Below are 27,544 nucleotides of genomic sequence, written 5' to 3'. Positions count from 1 at the left end.
TAAGTGACAAATGAGGTCTGACTCAATCATGTAACTTTTTTACCCCTCAGCTGACTGCTTATGGCTGTAGGCTCCCTAGACAGATTAATACATTTGTTGCTAGCTTTTTGCCTCAGTCAATCAAAACAACCAAGCATGGGTTTTAAAGAGCATGTTGTCCAGATATCCTGCACTGGCGTGTAGGCAGTATTTGTCAGGTTGAACAGGCAGGGGAAGGGTGAGCTATCAAGTGCCATGCAAGTCATTCAATCAAAAGCTACCTTTCTTACTCATTTGGATGCTATACTAAATATGCAATGCAAGTACAGAAAAAATATGCAGAGCTACATTCCGAGAACCAAATTAAATTAAACTATTAAAACTCACTGGTCAGACCAATGAGAATTGTATCATGACACAGGCTGTTAAAGGTTGTGTGCTATTTGGGATGTGACCATAAACACACTATACCCAGTATTGGACATGCCAGTATTGAACACAAGCATTTACACAGTGGAGCCTCATATCCATATTAATTCAGCATCACCATGTACATCAGTGTCAAGCAGCCTCTTCAGCGTTAATTACACATTTGGAGAACAGGCAAGCCAGTCATAGAACACCATTCCTGTCTCACTGACAGATCCTTCAAAGCCACCAGAGCTGCTCACCACCAGTACCCTGTCTTGTAATGCTATATGTCTAAAACAGAAGAGTAAAAAAAAAAACTTTTTAAAGTTATGTTCTGTTAGTTCATTGCCCTGCATCTAGCTTTTTTCAGGGCAATAACACATTTGGTCTGAACGGCAGCAGTGAAGCACTGCCTTCTCACCTCTCAATCAACATCTAAGCCAAAACAAGTGTGATAATCCTGTTTGAAACAGAAAAATCATTGAATAAAACAAATTAGAGAAAAAATAAATGTACATGCACAAGAACTTCTTCAGTATGCCTGATATCAACATGCCATGACAAAGAGAGATATGAGGTACACACACCATAAAAAAACAGAGAATTCTGCTTTAAATATCACATGGACCAGTAGTTGTGACCCTGAGGTGTTGTAGGTCTGTTCTAATGGGGTTATGGACATTAAACAAACCATATAATCTTGCATAGTTTGCATAGTTGTATAAACAGGCTTATTAACTTATAAAAGAGAAAATACTTAGCTACCATCTTTTGTTGTTGATGTGTCCAATTTTTATGCAAATTCACCTGCTACTTGGTAATATTGATAATACATTTTCGACTTTTCTGCAGTGTATGCCTTTACAAATTATTTGCAATTCAAGCCATGTTAGTTTTGCAAAATGTTGGGCCTAAGCAGGTCTTGGTAATATTAAAAACATACACTGTATAAATATATAGTCAATGATATTAGGATACACTGTAAACCCAAATAAGTTAGCAGAACTCAAAGAAATTTAAGTAATCAGTTACAATTAATAAAGTTTAAGTAGAACTGTCAGATTTTGATTTTGTACTACTCATGCATGTTGATTTTTGACTTGAAATATGAAATAAGCTAACTCGTGCATTTTAAAGGTACTTGAAATTTAACTCTTTGGCTGAACTTAAAATCACCATGTAGGTTCAAATAATATTGTCAAGTAGAGGGAACCTAGCTAGCTAGTACTAACTAGCACAAACTAGAACAGTGAATGTTAGCATTAGTGATGGGTCATTCATGAACGATTTGTTCATTTTGAACGAATAATTATGTGACTCAGAAAAACTAGTAGTCTGATTGATTCGTTAATTTTGCATTTGCCGTGCATGTTCATTGCACAACCTCTGTTCATTGGTTACATGAAAACCTCATAGGCACTGTACAGGAAACAAAAATTATTTGTTCACCTTTCAACAATTTTGGTTCGAAGGGTTCGTTCTTATGTCCCGTGACAGCCGTATAAGCTATGAATTGCTCACATAGGAAACAGAAATGATTAGTTCTTCTGTCAAGTCATCTGGTCCGAGTCGTTCATTCTTTTGTCACGGGACAGCCATATATGCTATGCAGGACTCGAGAGGTGAACAAATCATTTCTGTCATGTGACAAAAGAACGAACGACTCAAACAAGAAGGTTCCATCCAGAGGTGAACTAATCTTTCTGTTTCTCATAATTTGTCCTTGGCTGCATTATAATATTTTCCTTATTTGGACTATAATCAAAGTTTGCATATATAGACGTGTTAGAGGTGATTTGGCTATTGAAAATGTAACGTTTTTATTTAATTTTATTCAAATGAAAATTACTTGGATAAAGTTTAGCATAGCAGTAGCAGTTAAAAAGTTTCATGAACTCAAAAAGAAAGAGAAAGTTATAAATACTCATCAAGGTTAATTTATTTGAACTAATTTGTATGATTTAATTTTTCCCTTCTCAAAACAATAAATTATTTTGAGCATTAGGGTTTCCAGTTTAAAGATAGTTTTGGTATTGTGGTGGGTCACCACAATGTTAAATCAATGTAAAATCTGAAAACCACTGCCTTGCTTGGACTACAGTGCTTTTTCAATATGTGCTATTCTATATGTTATATTCTAACCAAGACTCTCAGCACTCCTTCCTGAGAGCAACCTTGACAACTTAGAAATAGAGAGTTATTTTTTAAAGTATAGTAGCTTTATAAAAAAAATCATATCATAATCAAAAATCATTTTAAATTTACAGTTGCCTGATCTCCCCCTTACCTACTCTGATCTGACAGTGAGTGGTGATGATGAAGGGATATTTGGGGTAGAGTCAGGCTTCCTGTATGCCCTCAAACCTCTGGACAGAGAGAAGCAGCCATCTTACTCCTTGCAGGTACAAAATCAGTAATGGGGTTCTCTTTCCAATTGCTAATACTCATTTTCTCTTTTTAATCATTCATCTGTACTCAATGACACATTTATATATTTTCCTTGAAGGTCAGTATTTCACAGTGTTTATTAAATTAGAATTTATTTAATTTTTATTTTCCATTTATTCCACTTTGTAAAACACATAATCCAAAATTGGCAAGCCTTTTTCTGGCAAAGGAAATAGTATAGAAATCCAGGCTGGTACATTTTCAGCATGTACAAAACCATGCTCAAAACTTTAAGAAGCAGCCAAAAATACTTAATGAGTTTTGAGAATGAGAAAATTACAGGCAGTAATGCAAAATAAAAGAAAAGGTTTTGAGCTGCTTGCGTACTTTAACCTGGCAGCACGTTTTTCCCCAGGTGTCCTTCACAAGGTCCATGCACACTCAGAGCTTTACCGTGGAGGTGTGCGTCATTGATAAGAATGACAACGTGCCTGTGTTCTTGGTGGAGAGTATGAGAGGCAGCGTGCAGCTGGGGCTTCTCAAAGGTGGGTGGGGAGAGCTCAGCCAACATACATGAGAGAGCTTCCTTTGCTTAATGATCAGCCTAATTACACTGACTTGTTCTTCCATTCTGTTTGTAAGTTTGAATGTCGTACATTTCCTACTTCAGGCAATAAATTAGATAGTATTAGCAGAAAGAGTTAGAAATAGATTAGTGAGCAGTAATGAATAGTAGCTGTTTTTTAACTTTCTGTGAAGATCTATAGAACATGAGGTCAAGCTGTTGTTACTGTTTGTGCTCAGATGACTACATCATCACTGTGATGATGCATGAAAAACACATTTCCTTTTTTAGCGCTAGCCCTTGTGTATTGAAGTTCTTTAAGGTTGCTTATAAACTACAGCTGAAAAAAAATATGTTTTTCTCAGAAAAGCTGTTTGCTTGGAGAGACTGGGGTGAATGACAAGGCAGTGCAAATGTTGTTGGCATTAATGTCTAGAGATTACTCATCTTCCTTGAATTAAATTATTATTAGACCATTAAAGAGACTCATACGCTCTCACTTCGAAGGGTGCACAAAGTTCATACTGGTTCAACATCTTTTATCAATGTATCATAGTGAATTAATCATCTTATGTAGAACTGCATGTTGATATATATTTTTTAATACACAACACCATTTACCTCTACTGGTGGTCAGACTAGTAGTGAGATTGTGAATTTTTTTGCAATCAGTTGATTGTAATCAAAAGACTGTAACAATTAAAGCAAGATTTGCTACTAGGTGAGGATTGCCATCAATGTAGTAGGCTATTTTCCCTTTGTAATACTTGTAAAGGGTATTCCCAGAATTCATCAAGCTAAATGTGTCAAATTCAAAGAGTTCAGTGCATTTTGAAATAACTCCAATCTAAGCCAATCATGTGTGTGATTGTCACAGGAATCCAGTTCATGCAGGTGGAAGCACTGGACCGAGATGACCGTAACACCGCCCATGCAGACCTGCGCTTCAGTCTTCTGGACCAAATACCCCGCATCCCTGCAAGCCACATGTTCTCCATAGATGCCATCACTGGAGAAGTGTCGCTAACAGAGGATGGTAATAATCAGAACTTTTTAACTGCTCATCTTCGATTGTGATTTGGAGTCAAGTAGCTATTGGATTGAGTAGTTGATTTATCACAGTCATCTCATTAGATTGGATATGTTTTCTGCATTAAATGCATAAATCTGTCTGCATGTTCTTCTCATTTTCTCCAAAAAGTCAAATCTTGAAACCAATGCATTTGTGGACACTTCCTATCTCCTTTTCTCATCTGTCACTCCTTTCAGCCCCCTTCCACCGTGAAATCAGCAAATGACTAGCTAGTATAACACGCTCTGCTTATTGCACTGTTAACACAGCTGTTAACTACACTGTCCTTTTGTTTTTTTAAACATGCCCACTAAATGAAAATGATTTTGAACCAGGGCCAGAGCTCAGAGAGCCAGAAAAGCAAGCCATTTAATTTGAATGAGTCATCAAGACCGTGAGCATTAGGTCAGATCAGCCCAGTTTGGGTTCATGTGCAAATGCAATCAGAACAGCCTGGCATTAGCTCATACAGAGGCTTACAATAATATGCTCAGAGAATGTTTGTGCACCATGTTTGTTTGAGGTGTTTTCCTGTGGCAGAACAATGAATGGACAATGCAGACAATGAATGGTTTCGTAGCTCCCAGGGTGATATGCATTGTAACCCACCATTAGAATTAAACTGCGATGTTAAGTAATAAACAAAGCCTTCGGCTATTTACAGTTTAGTTACCATTATTGAAAGGTTTGTTTGGCAGGTTTATATATATAGTCATACATGTATTATACTTGCATGATGCTTTTCCTATATAGTGTACTTTTTGTTTGAGACATTGTTTCTGTGTTTGAAAAACTTGTTAAGCTGTTTTTTCTTTTGGTTGAAAATTCTGTTATAATTTACTCACCCATAAGTTCTTCTAAATCCATATGATTCTTTCTTATTCCGTGGAACACTAAAGGCCATTGCACACTTACAGCGCGTTAAAGCATGCTTCTTCATTCTTTGCTCACAGCCAAAAAGAAGTTTGAAACAGCTGAGCAACGACATACTGTCCCTTACAAAAAATGTAGAGTTCTGCGAAGCTTGCTGCAAACTTGCTGCAAACTCACCGTCATTTCACCATTCATTATTTTCACATGAAAATTAGCTTGCAATTTGCTGCAAATATTTGCCAGAAGTTTGCAGCTCTTCACCAGTAGTGGTGAACCTGCAACATACCTTTGGTGACAATGAAGAGTCTGCAGTGACTCTTGATTTTTTGTAAGGGGTTTGCAAACATTCAGACACCAGAGCACTCAAAGCAGGTTGAGCAGAACCGTTTACAGTGGTGCCGTGACCCATATGGGAGTGAGGTTTAGGGGAGTTAGTGTAATGATAGCCAGCTGGTACTTGATAGTTGTGCGTCATGTGTAAACCTCACTCCCCTGGCCTCAAGAGTCACATAAGCGACTAATGATAGAGGCTGTAGCCTTTAGCCTTCTCGATAGCGCATCGCCAGTTCAAATCCCGCTCCGAGCATGTCGAGCAGGACCGGTTACATGTGCAGTATCCAGTATGTACTGTATATACAGTAGATAATGTAAATGGTAAATGTTAATGTTTACCTTGTGCATTCATGGCACTAATGTACTAACACGCTATGCGTGGCCATAATACACACTGATTACACTGTTATTGTAACTTATGATGACACTGATACTACTGAAAATATAAGTGTATAAAAGAGTGTTAATGGTCAGAATACAGGCAAAAGAATGATGATAGGCATTTCTTACTTTGGGTACATGTGTGATTGGCTTTCGGCAACAGATGGCACATGAGTAAAAGGGCACTTAATTGTATTTGATAGATCTCATTCCTGTTGTAGACTAATTAAACAAAAACAAAAAAATCACATGACATGTTATTGGAAAATGTCTCAACACAAACAATCGTAGAGATCTACCGTAGGTAAATTTGCACCAGCTCGCTAATAACAGCACTGCACTATTCATTTTGACTGATCCTAAATGGAAAGTTCATCACAAAAAGGAAAATTCTATCATCATTTACTCACCCCCATGCTCTCATGCTCTCATCCATATGGCTCCAGTGGTTGAATCCATGTCTTCAGAAGAGATATGATAGGTGAGGGTGGGAAATAGATCAATATTTATGTCCTTTTTTAGTATAAATCTCCTCCTTTCACCATCCCTAACCAGTAGGAGGCTGAATGTGAAAGTCAAAGTCATATCCACACGTGAATGTGGAAGTGAATGTGAAAGTGAAGACTTACTGTAAACAAATTACATAAGTAGATTTGTTTGATTTGTTGATTTGTTTCTCACATGACGAGCTGTTATGATCTACTGAAACAAACAAAAAATACCTTCTTTAGGTCATATTTTGGTCTAAATGATACCCGTCCATTCTTTGATTTCATGGGAAGTGTACAAAAGTTTTAGAGCATTAAAATTCTGAAAAGCTCCTACCTTTGTGTTTCACAGATTAAAGTGATATGGGTTTGAAATGACAAGAGGATGAGTAAATGATGACAGAATTTTCCTTTCTGGGTGAACCTACCATTCAAATTAACCATCTGTCTGGTATCCAGGTGCCTCAACTCTAGATCCAGAGATGTGCGGCCGCTACAAACTTTCAGTGATGGTGCAAGACATGGCCGGCAAAGCCAACGCTTTCTTCTCCACTGGAACAGTGTTAGTGGAGGTGACTGGGAATACATGGGCCTCACCTGACCCAGTCAGACTGCAGGAGAATCTGCCTGGACCATACCCTATCCCAATCTCACAGGTACGGATATATGACGGAAGCAGAGCACTCTAGATACACTTACAGCAGGAGATAGATCTTATGTTTATTTCACATGCATAGGTGAGTCTGTTTTTATCTTGCTTTCATAATCTTCAATTAGCAGTGCAAATGACATCCCCTTGCCAATTAAAAATGACATCCCCTTTTACACATGGCTTTCATCTTGATGTAAAAATTTTTTTTTTCCATATTTTATGATTTTAGTCATGACTCTGATACTCTCACAATAGTGGAAATGAGGCATCTATTTTTGGGCACTAGGGATGTGCCCTAAACCAAATATCTTATTCTGAAAGGCACGAATAATGACTTCAAAACAAAAAACGAATTATATGGAATTAGTGATGTCCTGATACCATTTTATTTTAGAACAAGCACGAGTTCCGATACTTGTTTGGTACTCGCCAATACTGAGTCCGATACCTGTTTTTTTCTGAACTCCATTTCAAAAGTTGTCATCAAATGGTGTTAAAATAAATGAAAATATAACAATTCATTTTCAATATAATATTGTAATATTTTTATCAAATAAAGTGTTTATATAGAGAACCTCACAGCACAACCCAAAACACAACATTGGAGTTATATTTTGTCAAATAAACATAACATTTATTTTAGAATTTAATTGCTGCATAACCAGGGGTGTAAAGTAACGAATTACAAATACTCATGTTACTGTAATTAACTACTTTTTCCCCAAGAATTCTATTTTCTAAAGTAGTTTAACATTTTTATAATTTTTCTTGAGTAAATTTTAAGTGCTGTAACTGTACTTTTACTGCCCTATTTTCCCACCGTCTGTGTTCGCTACTTCCCTGTCCTGATTTAATTTTTATCTATCAACATGATTGGCAAGGGATAGTCTCGTGACTCCCATCCAATCAAATCACAAAAAAACTTGAAGGGCAGCTGCAGATCTGGCAACAACTGTGGAGAATTCCTCAAGAACCCCCTCTAAAACGAGATGTTTCATCTCAAGGGGTTATCCTCAACAATAAAAATTCAAATTCAAACAATTTACAGCTGAACATCTCTGCTGCATGTGAGTTTAACTTGCTCGAGCCAGATATCAGCATTAATCCTGCCTCTAATTTGAAGAAACATATCGAGGTAAATTTCATACTTCTGCTTACTAGATTCTGTGTGTCTATAACGTAGCCTGTAATTTAACTAAAGAGATTAATGCAATGTCAAGTCAAGTCAATTTTATTTGTATAGCGCTTTTCACAACACACAACGTTTCAAAGCAGCTTTACAGAAGATCAGACATTAACAGACGATAAAACTAATGTCTAAAATGTCGATGAATCATCATTGTGTAATTAGATAAAATACGATTGTTTATCGTGTTTAAAAATAAGTAATAAAATAATAATTGTATTAATAACCCCTGTGAGCAAGCTGAAATTGACTCTGTTATCGACAGTGTTATCAATAGGGTTGGGCAATAAAATGATCTGCAGTATATATTAATCTGAAAAAAGAGAGATGTCCTCAATCAAATTTTGTGTAGTTTTCTATATTTAACCTGTATGACCAGTTGTGTTCATTTCATAAATCATGATATCAAGAGTATGATCTAGATGAAATGGCTTGACATCTGTAGCTGTGTGTTGTTTGATTGACAGGCAGCTAATGTTTGAGGGCTAGTTCTGTTACGCGCCAAAATATTAAATACACTTTATAATCTTGATGAGGATTTAATGTAAATGCAGTCGTTTATGTCTAAAGTGAATTTAAACAATGGGACAAAAAGCACATTTTCATCAAAATGTTGGATTTGAAGTGTACATGTAACCGAATTGAGCACTGTCTAGTAGGCTATGTCATATAAAGGCTATTAATCAAACAATAATAACAAGGAAATGAGAAAACCACTCACTACTTTTGGCTGAATAACTTTAGTAGCTTTAAAAGTATTAATGTAATAGAATAAAACAGTGATATTTTTAATAATACAAGTTTTTTTAATAATACTGACCACTGAGGCAGAGAGTGTGTTAAATGGCACAATAAAATACCAGGAAAGTAAAGATGATAAAATAATTTATAATTATGCTTAGCCTTTATAAAGGTCAACATTTGCAGATCAATAATTCAGCAGAACATTCCACCAGTCACAAACTTCAGAAAATTGTGCATCATGCATTAGAATGAGAACACAACTATTTCTTGGCTTAAAAGATCAATGTTAAATCAATGTTGAACATTGTATCTCAAATGGAGGACAATGTGGCCCCCATGTGTTAATTAAATAAATAATTCACACAAAATGAAAGTTCTCTTATAATTTACTCACCCTCATGCAATCTGTCTATGACTTTCTTTCTTCAGATCACAAATATAGATTTTTAGAAGAATATTTCAGCTCTGTAGGTCCATTCAGTGTAAGTGAAATGGTGCCAAAATGCTGACGCTCCAAAAAGCACATAAAAGCAGCCTAAAATAACTGCAATGGTTTAATCCATGACTTCAGAATTTATATGAGTGAGAAACAGACCAATATTTAAGTAAATTTTTGAAAAACTGTGCTCTGCCCAGTAGGTGGCAATATGCATGGAGAATGTGAATCCCCAAAAACACAAGAAGAAAGTGAAATTTAAAGTGGAGATTGACTGAGCAGGGAGGACAATTAGTAAAAAAGGAATTAAATAGTGATCTGTTTCTCACCACATCTATCATATCGATTCTGAAGACATGGATTAAACCACTGGAGGCACATGGATTGGGCTACTTTTATGCTGATTTATGTTATTTGTGGAGCTTCAATATTTTAGCTCCGATTCAGCTTTCATTTTATGGCCCAAAAGAGCTGAGATATTCTTCTAAAAATCTCAATTTGTGTTCTGCAGAAGAAAGAAAGTCATATACATCCAGGATGGCATGAGGGTGAGTAAATGATGTGAGAATTTAAATTTTTGAGTGAATTAAGCATGAATAATTCGACCTCCTCTATTGTGCAGGACATGACGTGCCAAGAGATCCTTCTTAATTAGCAATGTTTTGCAATCCTTGCATTGTTTGAACATGTTTTATGCACAACAATAACACTCTGTCGACATAAGGGAAATCTAGACCATACACATAAACTGATTTTAATGTAATTGTTTCATACATTATGATTTAAAATGGTGATCAGTGTATTGAAAATAACATTTTAATCTCTTCATTTCTGTTATCATGTCTCTCTTTTAGTTTTTGGAATCAGATTCATGTAGTGTTTTTCATAGATAAGTGATGTAATTAAAAAATTTGGCATACGGTGTTCATTATAATGAGGCATAGGTTTGGCAACTCGGTACTCAATACTCACAACTCATGAGTACTTTAAAATGAGCTACTCTTTTACTCTTACTTGAGTCATTTTTGGTCAGCTACTTTTACTCTATTCACACTACATTTTTGGGGAAGTAACAGTACATCTACTTGAGTATGATTTTTCAGTACTCTTTCCAACCCTGTGCATAACAGAGCATCACAGATGTTAGAGACTGAAGTATAATAAAATTACTACTGTTCATTAGTAGTAGTAGTAGTAGGAGTAGGAGTAATAGTATTACAATGAATATTACATAACTTTACAGTTGTGAAATATTTCTGTCAAAAATTTTTATTATAAATGTGATTATCTATCCGCAAAAGGCAGTTAAATAAGTACTCCGCATGTGCCTGATGCTACTACATGAATTTGCACTCTGTTTACTGTCATCTGTTGCAAACAATGCATAATACTCATGATGGTGTAGGATGAGCTTTAACATTCCACACATTCACAAGCACTCACATTCATTACATGCAAACTGTATATGTATCTCATTAAATTGCAGCTTTTGCATTTAAATAATCTCACTAGGACATAGCGATACTGGTATTTTTAAAAGTACCAGTATCGGTATCGGGACTTCCCTATACATAATAGTGGAAAGAAATGTGTTGATTATCCAACAAGAAAAAAGCAATGTTTTAAATAAATATATATAAAATTACAAAACAATGGCAAGTCTGTGAAGCCAATATGACTAAAATGTAAACTATGATGAAAATAAAAATGTGCAGTGTGATTTCAAGTTCAAATTGGCCGGCTGCATTGCAGTTTCCGTTTATTGGGTGTGTCTTAGATCTGAGCTTTTTAAGAGTAACATTAACTAAGATACTATATATCATGCAGATCTTCCATTTTTTAAATGTCTTTGTGAAATGTTTAAAACCTTACAAGCAAAATGAGAATATGCTTCTATGTTTTACTCGCTCCATAAGCAGGCAGCATGCATGTGGGGAAGGGAAGTTTCTGACAAAAAAGTGATTTCTTTCTAAAAACAAAACAAATGCAGTATCAGGGTTCTTGCGGATTCTTAAAAAGTCTTAAAATCAGTTCTCCCAAATTTAAGGTCAGAAAAATTCTTATCTTATATGTCTTAAATGATACGACAAAAGTCTTAATTATCATTTATAGAGGGCTATAATTATCATTATAGTCATGCTATGGCCTAATGCGAGTATCAAACTTCAAAAGAATATGATTTATTATACAAGTGCATGCACTATATCCTTCAAAGTGAAAATGTGGCACTGTTGTATTTGCTCTAAGCATGCGGGGGCTTGTGAGTGTTTCCTGCTGTTGCAGAGCAGTTTGCAATTATTAGATCATATCAGAAAAATATGACAAGCAATAACTAATGATCAACTGTTGATGATGATGATATAGTGTTGATGAAATATGACTGTGTTTACCTTTAATTGTTTATATTGTAATATGCTGTAGGTCATTGTAGGAGTGCACATTTTATATGCCTTTTTTTGCTTGAATGAGCAGCTGGTAGCAGTGAAGCACATACATTTCAAAATAAGAGTCCCTGGTGTATTTCATCCATTGAATTTAAAAGTTCAGCGTTATGAATACAAACTTTATTTATTGTATTTTTTTTCCAACACATTATCATATCAGCAAAATCCAATAGTCGTCAACTTCTAATTTGTATTTATTTCTATAATGGTACATAAACCAATTTTAATGTGATATAAATGTGGAAAATTTTAAACTTGCATATAGCCTACCCTGTTTTACAGATAAGCAATGTTAAGTCCATGTTGAATGTGTGCCACTAAGTATGAGTCTCTTAAGTAAGAGTCTGTGATACATGATTTGTTTTGAGATTGTGTGGGTTTGGAATGGGAATACAGTATTCTTCAGGTCATATTGTTCAGATCTTGAAAAGGTCTTAAAAAGTATTACATTTGTTTTGTTTTTGACACTGATGTCATTTATTTTTTCTTAAAAAATAAATAAATAAACATCTTAAAAACAGACAACAATATTCAAGGGCAATGGAGCAATGTGTAATGGAGAGATGTGTTTGTAGAATGCTCTTAAACTATAGTCAGAAGTTGTTCATGGTTTGTGCCAAAAGCTCATCTGTACATATTTTTAACCCTCCTTGTTCTCCTCTCTCTCCTTTGTGGATACATCCTACACACACCAGCACATTTACACCTACTAAACATGCCTGGATAACAAACAGTGCTTTCCTTTGTCTTCTTCTCTACCATAGTATTGGTTATGATTTAATCAGTTTTATAATTGTTTGGTCCAAAGTTTGACCCTTAAGATCACCATCTAGGTTCACAAACCGAGATAAAATTTAATATAATCCTATTTCATACATCATATTACATTTAAAATACTTAACATCAAATAAATCTTGATGTAAGAGAATAAGGAACAATAATGTGTGCATCAGTACATGTGGGGTATTTCTGGAATGTTTTTTTATTTTGTATTTTTTTTTTATGGGAAAAGCCTTTTTTCACCCACTCCTTATGTGTGCTGTGATGGACATGTGGGTGGTTGGAGTCACACTGGTTATGAAACAAATGATTGGTCATAAAGGACTCAGACTCTGTAACGTGCATCTCTTTTCTGTCTCACATAGCAACACTGCAGGCACGGGTCTGCTGCACTCTCCTCATTTCAATCATATTTCTTCTTTTTTTCTCCTTTTTTTAAAGGCATACAAAATAAACCTAAACCTTTATTTCTTAATCCTCTCATCTCCACATTCCTAAAAAAAAAAAAAAACATCTGGCATTTCATTTAAAGAGCTTTATGTGTTTGAAATGCTTAGTGGATGAGTTCGGCATGTGAGGTCTGCTTTGTTTGTTTGTTCTCACCCAAATCCACTAAGTACAGAGGTAGAATTCAGGAGAGGATAACACTCTGCTGTGGTGCTGAATCTCTTCCATCTCTTCTCTTCATGAAGCATGTTGTTCTCCTGTTTAAAATAATCTCTTATATTGCTGGTTATCATTGATACTGTAGATTAATTCATTTGATCAGTGATGTTTTTTTAAAGGATAGTTAACTTAAAATGAAAATTCTGTCATAATTTACTCCTGCTGTTACAAACTTTTATGACTTTCTTCCTTCCTTGGAACACAAAAGTGAATGGGAAATGAGACTAAAACTGCATAACATCTTCTGTGTTGTGTGGATGAAAGAAAGTCATACAGGTTTGGAACAACATAAACATAAATGATGACATATTTTGTATTTATTTATTTTGTGAACTATCCCTTTAAGATATTACATGAAGGTGTGTTTTAAAAATCTCTTGCTCAGAAAGTACTCCTAAACTTTATTTTACATTTCAAACATAATAATCTGCATCTCTTCAATGAATGGACTCCAAAAGCAACATTCTCTTTGGAATGCATTCTCAACATCAAACTGTTAACAATCATTCTTGTCAATTCACCACAACACTAAACATCCAAGACATAAACTGACTAGTCCTAAGAGTCCTAAGAGGATTTTATCATTCCTATCAAAACAATCCCTGGAAAGTAAATAGATGACATCACCTCAGTTGGTGCTCACCATTTTTAGAACAGCAGGACACAAATGAATCTCTTCAAAGCTCTGCTCCCTTGAAGGTTCTTAAGAGCGTGCGGGCAGGTCATTTTTAGAGAGGCCCGCTGTTGTATACAAAGCGTTGAGTTTGAAGCGTCATCTCCACGACAAAGGGCTGAGGGACAAAGTATTAAAGAGATATATGTGTCCCCCCTCACTCTCCCAGCTCCAAGGTCCTCTCCTTCTTTGGTGCTATTCCACACCTTTTCCAGGACCGTTTGCATCGTTTATCGCAGCAGAGTGGAAAATCCCTCCATCGCAAGGGCAGCTAGATTGTTTTGGCATGTCCTGGCCTCACCAAACTTATCAGCCAATTCTCAGTATAGCCCAAACATCCATTTTTATTGTTTTATTCATTGAATTATTTATTGTTTAAGTCTGGTATCCAATCCAGTTGTATGGTGCTCTAACAGATGCCTCATGAACATTGCATGAGGAAATATGTTTGTTATTTTTTTTGCTTTTAAGATACTTGGTTGATATGCTCAAGTTCCATTCAAGTTAATCTATTGTAGATGTCTTCTATAGTATTAACTGGTTATATTGTTGTAGGGGAACAGTATATGAGTTAGGAATTAAATTAAACTTTCCATATGTCTATTTATAATGGAAATAATCATGTTCGACAACCATTATAAGAAAGATAAAAGACCAATGACTAGATTATTTGTCTGGATAAAATTCTTCAACATTAAAATCGTAATACAACATCTTGTTGTATCCGCTCACAAATTCTATTGTAAGGAATTAGCTTTAAAAAGGGAATTATGATTAATTAATTTATTGGAGTAATATTATTCTCATGGCAAACTGAAAATAATATCACCAATATTTTAGGTATAGCTTTAGGGCTGCATCTTTGAAAAATCAAGTGACAACATTTTAAAAAAAAATATACAACAGTCAAATTATCCTTGAATACAAACAATACTTTATTGCTAATCTAAACATAAAAACAAATCTAACATATAAAAACATGAAACAAGTTGGTGAGTAAAGTGAACAGAGTGACTTTTTTGTCTATATTGTATAGAATTGTCTATACAGAGAACATTATGGAGTCTGTAGACAATGCCTAAAGAAACAGCGATACTTCTTTGTGTCTAAATCAATGTGCAATCGAAAGTATTTAAATAATAGACCAGCATCAGATCAGCAAAAGTCTGGAGGCGTTAAAAATTATTCAAAGGTGTTAAAACCCCCCCCCAGGTTGCGCCTCATTCCCTCTCCGTGGTCCTTCGGGGCCTTCGGGGATCTCCCTTGGAGCCCCTTGAGTCAGTTGAGTTAAAGGCGCTCTACTTAAAGATGGCCCTCCTGACGGCGCTCACTTCCATCAAGAGGGTAGGGGACCTGCAGGCGTTCTCTGTCAGCGAACCGTGCCTGGAGTTCAGTCCGGCTTACTCTCATGTCATCCTGAGAACCCGACAGGGCTACGTGCCCAAGGTTCCCACGAACTCTTTCAGGGATCAGGTGGTGAACCTGCAAGCACTGCCCCAGGAGGAGGCAGACCCAGCCTTGGCATTGCTGTGTCCAGTGCGTACTCTTCGTATATTCTGCAAAATTGTTTACCCGCTGGTAAACCACGTCTTCTTTGGGCAGAGGGCCCTCTGTCCTTGGTCACCGTGTTTGTGGTAACTCCTCCCCTCCTTGGGTAGGACCTACCCAGGTGCCGCTCCGCACGACGTGCTTCCGCTCCGACCCGGTAAGACTGTGTGTTGTATTCCACTTAGAAGTACCCCCCCTCTCGTGGCCAGGTGTTGTCTCTGTGGTGTCCTCCTCTTTGGAGGGACATCCCCCCAACGTGGACCTTATATGGTCCCCAGCTGAACGATTTTGTTCCTTTTTTCGGGGAGAACAATAGAGAGAAGGCTATGGCTGGGCCAGCCAGTCCTTAAACCTCTGAGCAGATAGCCGCTCCCTGAGGTGTAGGGGGCAACTTCATGCCTGCCAGTGTGTTAGGGGTAGTTTTGCTTCGGCTTGCTGCGCTGGCTACGAGGCATATAGAGTTCTGCCCATCTCGCACTGGGACCCCTAGTGTCAACTCATCGACACAACTTTGAGTGAGTGACAGATAGGGAATGTCATGGTTACTGAAGTAACCTCCTTTCCTGATGGAGTGAACGAGATATTGTGTCCCTCTTGCCACAACACTGAACCAACCGCTGAAATGGCTGTGGTGTGTTTGGCTCAGCTCCTCAGTGCGAAACCTAAGTGTGTGTTTGCCAGTGTCACTCCTGTTATACCCGTATGTCTGGGGGAGTGGCATGCAAATTCCACATGCCAATTCTCATTGGCCTTATCTCAAAGATCAGAGATGTCAGAGATTTCTGGGCTTCTATCGACATAATGTCTCGTTCCCTCCATTTTTTAAGCATGTGATAGGAAATGTCTCATTTTAAGTGTCTGTGTGTTATTAAATGAATGAAACAAAGGGACATCTTTTTTAACTGCTGTTTGCAGAATACTGATCAGAGAGGATGTCTCATGAATAATTTGGAGCCTAGAAAATTGGTTATTGTTCAGAAAAAAGAGTCATAGGACTGCCGTTGTTTTGTTCATTGTAATTCAGGAAGATCTGTGTTTAACTCTGTGTCTTTTATTGCCCATCCCCTCATCATCTTCATCATCCTCCAGTCATGCTGACAATTTATTACATTTACATTTACATTTATGCATTTGGCAGACGCTTTTATCCAAAGCGACAGTGCACTTATTACAGGGACAATCCCCCCAGAGCAATCTGGAGTTAAGTGCCTTGCTCAAGGACACAATGGTGGTGGCTGTGGGGCTAGAACCAACGTCCTTCTGATTACCAGATTACCAGTTATGTGCTTAGACCACTACACCACCACCACTCATTATTAACATGAATGTTTTCAAGTATGTGCTATCTGGACAAGTCTCTTTTGTTAATTTAATTGGCCAGATGTGTTTCATCTCATTTAGCTGGGCCATGCCAGACTTTAGAGAGCCCTTAGTCAGCACTTAGTTTTATGGCTCTGAGGAATTTCCTGCTGCTGGGCTACTCCGATCCTATATAGTGTATTGTGTTTGTCTTTACAGGTGAAGTGGAGTGGCAGTCCAGTGGAGTACAGTCTTGAGGGAGAGTTTCCAGAAATGCTCTTTACTATCAACAGGGAAGGAGTAATTTACCTGAATGCTCCTCTGGACAGAGAAACACAAGATCAGGTGAACTATAAATACCTCTTTCATATTCTATCAGATGTACAGTTCTTAATGTGCTAAACTGTCTGAATATGGTAAATACATAATAAATTAACTGTCTACAATAATTTAACTATTACTTACTTGGGGGTTTCCCTTTTGAAAAATGTGGTTCTATATGTGCCCTTCTGGGCACTTCTACCACACCTAACCATTTACAGGTATATAGTTGGACTACCAAACAACTGAAATACTATCTAGATGTTAATTCCAATAAAGGAATTACTCTATATATTAATTAAATGACAAAAGTGGGAGCTGGTGTAAAAAAAACAAATAGGTAACACTATTTCTTCTTATTACACATCAATATGCATATATAAATACTAATACTTTTACTCCAAACAGGACAAAAAAAAGAAAAAAAAATATAATGGAATACACATAGAGAAACCCCAATGTTAAAACCTGATACTCACAATTCTTCACACATAAACAAGCAGTCACACGAGAAATTAATCAATCACCTTAAACAAGATACACTGCAACCAGCATACTACTGTGATAATCGTTATGGGAATTATTGCACACTGCCCAATGATATTGCACTAAAATAATTTTAAAAAGATTAAAAAGTGTTAAAAACACTAAAAAGATATTGCTTCGGTTTGCTTAGCTTTTTTTGTATACTCAAAGCCATTATAGCACTTCACTTCCACTCAGATTAATTGTTTGGTGAAATCAGCTGTGAAAGGAAGTTCTAAATAGACCAACAGATCACAAAACAATGCACTTACATTCCATTCTCAAACAAGAGCCAACCATTAACATGATCAATAATTGTGGAATAGTGTTTAAAAGTAAACATAATATCAGTAATACTGAATACTTTAATAGACAGGTGTTTATAACTCAATGGCTTTTCCCAGCTAGTGCTCTGCATAAATGTCTGGTCGGTAAATGGTCAGTTTAATGACTAAAGTACTGGGTAACATGGCTTGAGGCAACAAGGGCAAATGAGGCAGCTTTACAGACATGGTGTTTGTTCCCCTTTTGTCACTGCTGTAACCTAAGAGAAAGTTTATCACATTAGCCCACTACAACTGCTGAACTATTTGGTGTGACATTGCAATGTCCTGATATGAATGTGAGGGTATGTAGTCATCCATGTCATTGTAAATTGGTACAATTTCGTCAAACTGTAATAAAATTTGCAAAGCAGTTGGGCATCCATCTTCTTTAGTAGTCCAGGGGAATCCTAGTCGTTTCACACTATCACACTGCAATGTCATATTTTATGCTACTTCGCACATCCAGGTTTGTAATTCCTATGTCATCATTACAGTGTAAATAGATCTACTTGATGAAGGTTCCCCATCAACTATGTACACTGCTACATCATTAGACTTTAGAAAATATGACTTATGAGATGAAGCAATTTTTGAGTGACATAAGAACTCCAAATTTAAAAAGTCAATTAATTTCAGTGTCCTAATTGAGTAAATTGTAGGGTGTGTTTTGATGAACAACCTATAAACACAGACGGAAAAATGTTTCTGCACTATTTTAGCAGTTTTCTTTAATCTGTATGTAGTATAAAGTGGATTTGAAGGAACATGTGTTCTCTTCAGCCGGTACTCTTTGGATAACTATTGTATTTATTAAAACATTAACAGACAGAGTGGCATACTAACATATTTCTTAGTAAATAACAATCACAAGAATTATTTAAACCACCACTGTTGTTTTTCTCTTAGTTTCATATTAATATAGTGGTGGAGAGGCCAGATGGCAGAGAGATTGCTAAGCCTATAGAGCTGAGAGTGATGGTAGGGGACACAAATGACAACAGGCCAACTTTCCCACAGATGCAGTACCATACTGTGGTCAAGGAGCTTGCAACTAAAGGTTACACATAAAAAAAGATATATGTTCAATTTACCATCTTGTTTATGTGCTGCAATCTACATTTGGAGAGTTTCTTGAGTGTAATGGTCTTCTGCTCACAGGTACGGAAATTCTCACAGTCCAAGCAGCTGACAACGATGATCCGAAAACTGATAATGTGCGGATATTTTATCGGCTGGTTGGACAGATGCCTGAGACTCCACGTAATTTGTTCCGTGTGGACCGGGACTCAGGAGTGATTACAGTGCAGGCGGACAGCATGGAGGGCACTGCCCCACAGTACACGCTCACCATCACTGCAGAGGATGCTAAAGGTTGACTCATCCCCAATATCTCTTTAGACAATCAATGCTAAATGAGTCGAGTACAAAAGCACAACATAATTAAGTAATCCATAGTGCAGTGTCATTTTGTGCAATTTTCTCTGATTGGTTTGTTTGATTAGGGAGTCATTTTTTTATGATTTCACATTAATTCTATATATAACACTTGAGGTAGGTTGAATTAGGGTAGACTTTTTTGATTTTTTGTGCTTTCAACTTCTGCAATTTACGGTGATTTTCACCCTAACACTTCAAACCAACAAATGAGGCTTTATAACAAGACAACCCCTAGAATATAGTAATGTTCACATAGACTTGCTTCAGTTGAAGCAAGAAATGTACAGTACACATAGCTTTGGTGTCCTAGATTACACTGATTCATTCTAGTTGCAATTATGCAGCATGATGCAGATAAAATGCATTTGAAATAATTGGTCTCAGTCAGTTTATAGACTCAACTTAAAGATCTTAAAATGCCACTTCTTTCCCACACACAGTGTGAATAGAGTTTCAACTGACATCTCGCTAACATGTTTAATATACTATGTAGAATCTGACATGCACGTGGTCAGATAAGCATATGAGAGATTGCAGGAAATTTCGTGTCCCCTTACAGTAATGGCTGTCACCAGGAACTTTGAACTTTGAATTTCAATAGGTAATCAGTATGTTCTCTGACTTGTTCCTTAGGGCTGAACAGCTCTTGCACCGTCATAGTAAAAGTTTTCGATGAAAACAACAACCCACCAATCTTTTCCCATCATGAGGTATGATATGAGCATGAGTATGTGCAATTCTTTATGCAGCTCTCTTTCTGTTTTTCTATTGTTGTTCTATTTGGATGCTGCTGATATCCTTCAGTCTTTCTGTTTTAATTTCTCTTTCCCTCTCTCTCTCTCTCTCTCTCTCTCTCTCTCTCTCTCTCTCTCTCTCTCTCTATATATATATATATATATATATATATATATATATATATATATCATCTGTGGGTGTGTTAAAGAGCTTTGTGCTAGTAAATGTGATTGACAGAGACAGATGAGGAAAGAGCTTCCATGGGAATCTATGCTTTAGTCTCAGGCTTGTCGAAGTAAAAAATGCTGTGATTTGTTTGCTGTAATTTTTTATTTTGTTTATGTTTTTTAGATATTTCCTCCAAATGGACAGTAATTATAGTGATAGTTTATATTCCAGAAACAAACTCAGATCTTGCATTCCTTACACACTAAGTGATATCCATTTACTGATTTATTTATTTATTTTTATTTATGACACATATGGAAAGCAGCACATGGAAGAAACTGACATGGTGATGGGAAATCTTTGTGCATATAGATTTCCACCGTTTACCAGAGGGAAGCAAGGTGAAGAGAAGATGCCCAGGATGTGATGTGTTTGAGGCAATCTTGAGAGCTATTTGAGAACTATTTGAGGTTCTGAGGGTAAAGAGGTCCTCAGCTGATAGTAGGTTACAGCCGGTGATCTTGCTGGCAGAGCATATTATCCTCTGTATTCTTGTCTTTGAGCAAGCAGAGGCTGATTGTACCAGAATATTAACTCAATGACTGTTCTGTAAAACTAAACCAAGATGGCAGATGAAAGGTTCAGCTTTTTCAGTTGCCTTAGAAAGAACATTCTCTGTTTGACTTTCCTGATTATGGCAGTGATGTTTTTGTCCCATTTGAGAGAATCAGATATGATAGTCCCCAGAAATGTAAGTGACAACAGTTTTCATATCTGAGCCATTTATGACCAATGGCAAGTGATTATTTTGACTTCTCCTAAATTCAATCCTCATTTCTACTCTTATTTCTAGAACACCATTTTGTCATCTGAGCAACCTCCTTTCTATAGATGGACACATCGTTCTTGGTGATGAGGCCAACTATAGTGGTGCTGTCTGCAAACTTGATAAGCTTAATGGAGTCACTGGTGGTGAAGTCATTGTATACAATGAGTACAAAAATGGAGACAAAACACAGCCTTTAGGGGTGTGTTTGTGATTAGGGGTGCACTGAGATATGGGCCTACTCGAACAGTCTGCTTTCTGCATGTTAGAAAATCAAAGACCAATTGGCAAAGGGAAGAAGGGATATTGAGTTGAATCATTTTGTAATAGAGTAATTTAGGATCGATGGTAGTAACGGTTGTCAAACGCGACTGATTTCATTATAAATTTCCTTACATAGTAATGTAGAAATAGGACCGTTTAATTTAATTCCTAGCTCACACATACTGTTTCCCTTACAAATGATGGTAATGTACATGACATTTTAGCCCGTGCAGTGTACATTTATCATACCAAATTCGCTACATATATTGGTGTGAGAATTTGGGCACTTTAACTGATTACTGTTTATTTGTGCATTGTGGAACACGCTGGCATTCATATGCATCAATGAAACTGTTTTCATTAGTGTTGACCAAGATCACAAATCACTGGTGTTGGTTGCTATTGTGATGAAAGTTCACTGGAAGTCCTAAAGAGACCCTTCCGGGGCAATTTACCGTATATGCGCAACCTGCCAACACCATATTGTATATACAGTACAGCTAAGCTAATAGAATCACACAACACCTCTAAACTAACCAGTTAGCAAACTTTCATTGAAACCCCTTGTAAAGGGGTCAATGGAAAGGAGGAGGGAAGAACCAGCTTGACAATGTAAATAATATTTTAATAATAAACTGAAACAGACAAACACACACATGACGGACATGTCCGTTAACGATCTCTCTCTCCTGCACGATCCTCTGCAGCCGACCATTATCCCTCTCGGAGGCTTGATTAGCCTAATTCGGGACCGGGTGTGTAGGATCACGACCTCGCCCTCCGCCCTGCCACATTCCTCCCTCGTTCTCTCAGGCTGGGGAGCCCCCAGCATGACGTACACCCCCCCCCCCTCTTTCCCTGGGGGAGGGCGTGCCCTAAGCCCCGTCTGCTGGCAGGTCATCACCATCTACCTGGATGAGGGAGGGACAAGGGGAGGGAAACAGAAATAATTAAACTGGGGGGGTACTTCCTGTAACAGTGTAGTACCCCCCAAAAAAAAACACTGTAAAATTTAAAAGATAAGGAAAAGGCCAACGCAGAGCGGCAGTGAGAGAGAGAGAGAGGAGAGAGAGATGGAAAAAAAACAACTGTTTCTCGCCAGTTCTCCGATACGCCGCAGCTTGTTCATCGGCCACTCCTCCACCCTCTATCGGACGACAGCTGTGCCTCTCCGGGCAGATCAGAGGCAGTCCTCCAGCCCCTGGCGGACGGAACGCCCCGCCGCGTTCTCGGCGGCCCTGACCGCTCCAGGTGGTCAGTTAGGAGCCCCTTCACCCATCGCGGTCGGCGGCCATCGTTCTCTTCCAGGCGGCTGGGCTCCTTGTCTCCCCGCAGATGGCCGCGGCTGCTCCGTTGGGGTGGACGGTAGTGGCGAGAACTCTACTATGGCGTATCCCTCCTCCTTCCCGGGTTTCGGCACCAGTGTAAAGGGATCAATGGAAAAGAGGAGGCGAGACAATGTAAATAATATTTTAATAATAAACTGAAACAGACAAACACACACATGACGGACATGTCCGTTAACGAGCTCTCTCTCCCGCACGATCCTCTGCAGTCGACCTTTATCCCTCTCGAAGGCTTGATTAGCCTAATACGGGACCGGGTGTGTAGGATCACCACCCGGCCCCACCCTCCGCCCTGCCACACCCCTAAATACTCTACACTCACTGAGTCTTTAAATAATGTCACTGGTCCTACTCACAATATGGGTCATACATTAAATCTTGTGTTAACTTATGGTATCTAACATTGGTCTAACTTAGAAGTCTTAGACATTGGCATTTCTGACCATTATCCGACAGGGCTTGATTCTGTCTGTCCTTGTCCTCTCCCTACTATTTCTCAGCTCTTACGTCACTCCTGGACCATTCACTCGTCTACTGCCAATCTTTTTCAATTTTATTTTATCTATCACATTTCAAAGATGATAAAGACATTTTGAAACTTTTTTACTAAAAAAATTTAACAGATTAAATATGATATTGTACCTTCACAATTTCATCAACCACTAATACCTTCCCTGTCCAGCTCCCTGACTCAGTTTCAACCAGTTACAGATGTAGTCCAGTTAGCTGATGTAGTCTCCAAGATTAAGTGTTCTAGATACAAGCTGGATATTCTTTCTCCACGCCTTCTTAAAGAACTTTTCATGACTATCAGTTCCAGTGTGACAGCTATAATTAACAGCTCCTTAGCAATGGAGTTGTTCCAAGCAGTTTTAACCTTGCAATTCTACATCCTTTGTTAAAAAAACTAATCTCCAAATTGCCTTATATGTCCAATATTTTGGAGAGAGTTGTTAATTCACAATTCTTCTCCTATCTAAATACATTTAACATTTTAGAAACATTTCAGTCTGGCTTCAGACCCTTGCACAGCACAGAATCTGCATTGCTGAAGGTCACTAACGATATTCTACCATAGAATAGTGCCTCATTTCACACTATTATACCACACTATTCTTCTCAATCGTCTTGAGTGTATGGTTGGCATCCAGTGTATGTGTAACATTTTACATAACATTAGGTAGGAAGTATCAAGAGCTGGAAAACACAGGAACAAAGGAAACATTCACGAAGGGCACTGGTCATACACAGGAGGTCAAAACACATAACAACTTACAAGGACTAAGCAAAGAACAGGGCATTATATACACATTGAGTAATGAGTAAATGAGGGACAATTGAAAACGAGACGACCTCTGTGGTTGTGAACATGGCAGAGACTTGGAAATGACCTCTGTGGTCGTGTACATGGGCAGAGACTCGGAGATGACCTCTGTGGTCATGTAAATGGGCAGAGACAGAAGCCTTTCTCCTCCTCCTCCTCCGAGAGGCCGAAGTTGGCAATGAAGGCTCTGGGACGAACGAGGCTGGCAACGCAGGCTCTGGGACAGATGAGGCTGGCAACGCTGGCTCTGGGACGGATGAGGCTGGCAACGCAGACTATGGGATGGAGAAGATTGTCAGTGCTGGCTCTTGGATGGACGAAGCTTCTGGCTCGTTGGCCATGGCAGGTGTAGGCATTGACTTGTGGGTACTGGTCATACACAGGAGGTCAAAACACATAGCAGCTGACAAGGACAAAGCAAACAACAGGGCATTATATACACAGTGGGTAATGAGTAAATGAAGGACAGGAAAAAACAATCAAGGACAGATGGCAGTGATGAAGGCAGGGAATTATGGGAAGTGTAGTCTGGGAGGAACAGATGACAGGTGATAAACATAAGGCAAACAACAATAATCATGACTGGTCCTCCAGTGGTTTGCCTCGTATCTAAAAGTAAGAACGTTTTCTGTAAAATTAGGGAAGTTTTCCTATACATCAGCTCAATTACCATGTGATTTTGGGACCCTTACTCTTTTCCTTGTATATTCTTTCTCTGAGATATATTTTCCAGGAGTACAGCAAATCTTATCACTGTGATGATTCTCAGTTTTATTTCCCAGTGAGTGTAGATAAGGAGTGTTCATTTGATAATGCCCTAAATTGCTTGAAAGATATTAAACATTGGCTGGCAAACAATATTTTACAATTAAATGAAAGCAAAACCAAAGTTCTGATTATAGGTTCCTCCATGTCTTCCTTACTTGGCCTGGTTGCCCAGTTAGGTCCTCTGTCGTCAAATGTACACGATCATATAAGGAGTCTTGGAGTGATTTTAGACACCTCATTACTTTTCAATAGCAGATCAGTGCTGTTGCCAAGGGTAGCTTTTTCCACCTGATATCGGTAACTTTCTTTCCCATAAAAACCTGGAAATTGTGATCCACTCATTATTTCATCAAGTTTAGACTATTATAACTCATTGTACATTGGTCTCCTTCAAATAGCGTTATCATGCCTACAGCTGGTTCAAGGTAAATGTAAAAATTCTGCTTTATGTCTACAAGGCAGGGTTGGAATGGTAATCTGGCATACCGGGCATTTTCTCGGTGGGCCGACGCACTTTGGAGTCGATCAAGTACGGACTGGCAATCAGGAGAACCGAGCAGGCCGGTGGGTCTGCCACGAAACGGGCAGTTAAGCTAAAATGAACCACCGCGCTATACAGAACGGACCACAAAACAGCACCACGATATGCAGAAAAGGACAGCGATATATATATATATATATATATATATATATATATATATATATATATATATATATATATATATATATAGATATATATTTGTATATTTATTTATTTATTCTGTGAAGCACTTTGGGTCAACCTTTTGACCCAAAGGTTGACTTGACATGACTAGCTGCTCAGCACGGTGTTTCAGTGTACCAGGAGAGACACCATCCAGATGACTTCCTGTTGTTCTGCTTCCTGAATATTAATTCTATAATATAATATTCATTATATTAACCTGAGCTGCAGATGTTCGTGCTTGTCTTAAGTACCTGCTGTGATTTCAGATACACTGAAGACGATCAGTGAAATTATATTCTTGTGTATATACAGTATATGCATTTTTTTTTTCTTATTTCCATTTAAAGCCACTCATAACTGACAAAGTTTAAACTCTTGTTTTAACGCAGTGGTTGATTTACTGAGGTGGCACTTCTCTGCTGCCGAGACACATTCAGGATGGATTAACGTTTACACCTCAGATGCGATGAGGTCATATGCATTTTGACCACATTCATATTAGTTTTTTTTACAATACGTATTAGACCCCGTTTAGACCTGTATTTACTGCTGACCACTTGGGATCAGATCACCAAAAATGCATCTTAATACCAGGTATAAGCAGGGTCTTAAATTCTGAATTATTTGGAACCATCTTGTGCCTATGAAGGCTAATTTATACTTGCTGGGTGAACAGACTTCGCTTAATTTGTTTACAAATGATGATGAAATGCAGTGCGAATAAGCTTCGCTTTGTTCGCTTACAAATGATGATGAAATGCAGTGAAGTTTTTGTTTTGAGATCTTGGCTGGCCAAAGAGAATTGATGATTGGTTAAGACTAATCATGGGTGTGGTTTGGATGGTGTTTATTTGCACCCCAGTGTAAATAGTATCTGCCACACAGAGCGGCACAACAAACTCACCAATGGACAAACTCACCAATATATTTCGCTGCAGTGGTGTGGGTTGTAAAGATGGTGCTTGAATGTGTAGTGTAGCGAAAGCAGAATGAATCCAAATTTTGTCTAACTTTTTACCCCCTTTCTATTGCCTGTTTCCACTCTTTATATTTCCTTTAATACTACATAAAATAATAGATAAAAATGAATATGAATGTTCATTTCATTGTAGTGATTTGGTCACGGTGAATGTTGGGGAGTGCAGAGAAGGATTTGATCCGGAGGCAGGGCCTGTAGATCGCACTCGTTCCCATGTGAAACCATGGTTACTGTAGTAAAACCAAGGTTATTGTTTTCTAAGGTAAAGTTAAGGTTACGTTCAGGGGTAGAGTTTAATGTAGTGTGTCTGTGGAACTCTAAATAAACACAATAGTGATGCCCATTATGTTAGTATTTAAATATGGGAGCAAATAATATCTGACACTATTTACACCAGGATGCAATTAGTATATATCATTACTTGCACCAGGGTTGGGGTGCAGACAATATCTGCCACTATTTGCACTGGGGTGTAAATAGCATATCCCATTATTTGCACCAGGGTGGTTAGGTATAATAAACATACAAGTATAATAAAACAAAGCAGTGATACAGCGCTAAAGTGATCCAAGGAGAGAAAAACCTTAATTATTGGCATTACTTCCATGGCTGGAACAGCACATTAAACATAGTGACCGTTAACAAACTCATTTTAAAATGATGTTGTGCGTAGGATAAACACTGACTTCATTCGTCTAGGGTAAATTTTGGCTTCATCTAAACTAAAAATCAGGCTTACGTCTCTCAAATATATAAACCTAAGAATAGGTTTGTGTGTTAGTTAACTCTACCAGATCTCATAACTCTCATAACAAAATACATAACTCTCTATAAACAAATGTATAATGTATTTTGCTTGTGCTTAATGTATCTTGCCGTGCAACTTCATATCACATTTTTA

At 37.7% G+C, this 27,544-nt stretch overlaps 1 protein-coding gene across 1 annotated transcript in view; it reads left to right on the top strand.

The window, feature by feature from the left end:
* LOC127617027 (cadherin-16-like) overlaps nt 1-27,544 on the top strand; it is a 55,435-nt gene that overhangs the window by 6,012 nt on the left and 21,879 nt on the right. Inside the window, exons 4-11 of the mRNA XM_052125347.1 lie at nt 2,658-2,792; nt 3,194-3,323; nt 4,221-4,379; nt 6,950-7,146; nt 17,138-17,263; nt 18,997-19,147; nt 19,249-19,461; nt 20,161-20,237. Coding sequence (XP_051981307.1) covers nt 2,658-2,792; nt 3,194-3,323; nt 4,221-4,379; nt 6,950-7,146; nt 17,138-17,263; nt 18,997-19,147; nt 19,249-19,461; nt 20,161-20,237 — 1,188 coding nt within the window. The remainder of the gene's footprint in view (nt 1-2,657; nt 2,793-3,193; nt 3,324-4,220; nt 4,380-6,949; nt 7,147-17,137; nt 17,264-18,996; nt 19,148-19,248; nt 19,462-20,160; nt 20,238-27,544) is intronic.

The sequence above is a fragment of the Xyrauchen texanus genome, chromosome 1 (assembly GCF_025860055.1).
Source record: "Xyrauchen texanus isolate HMW12.3.18 chromosome 1, RBS_HiC_50CHRs, whole genome shotgun sequence".
Taxonomy (NCBI): domain Eukaryota; kingdom Metazoa; phylum Chordata; class Actinopteri; order Cypriniformes; family Catostomidae; genus Xyrauchen; species Xyrauchen texanus.
The sequence above is the reverse complement of the archived record's forward strand: the minus strand, read 5'-3'. Positions and strand labels throughout refer to the sequence as shown.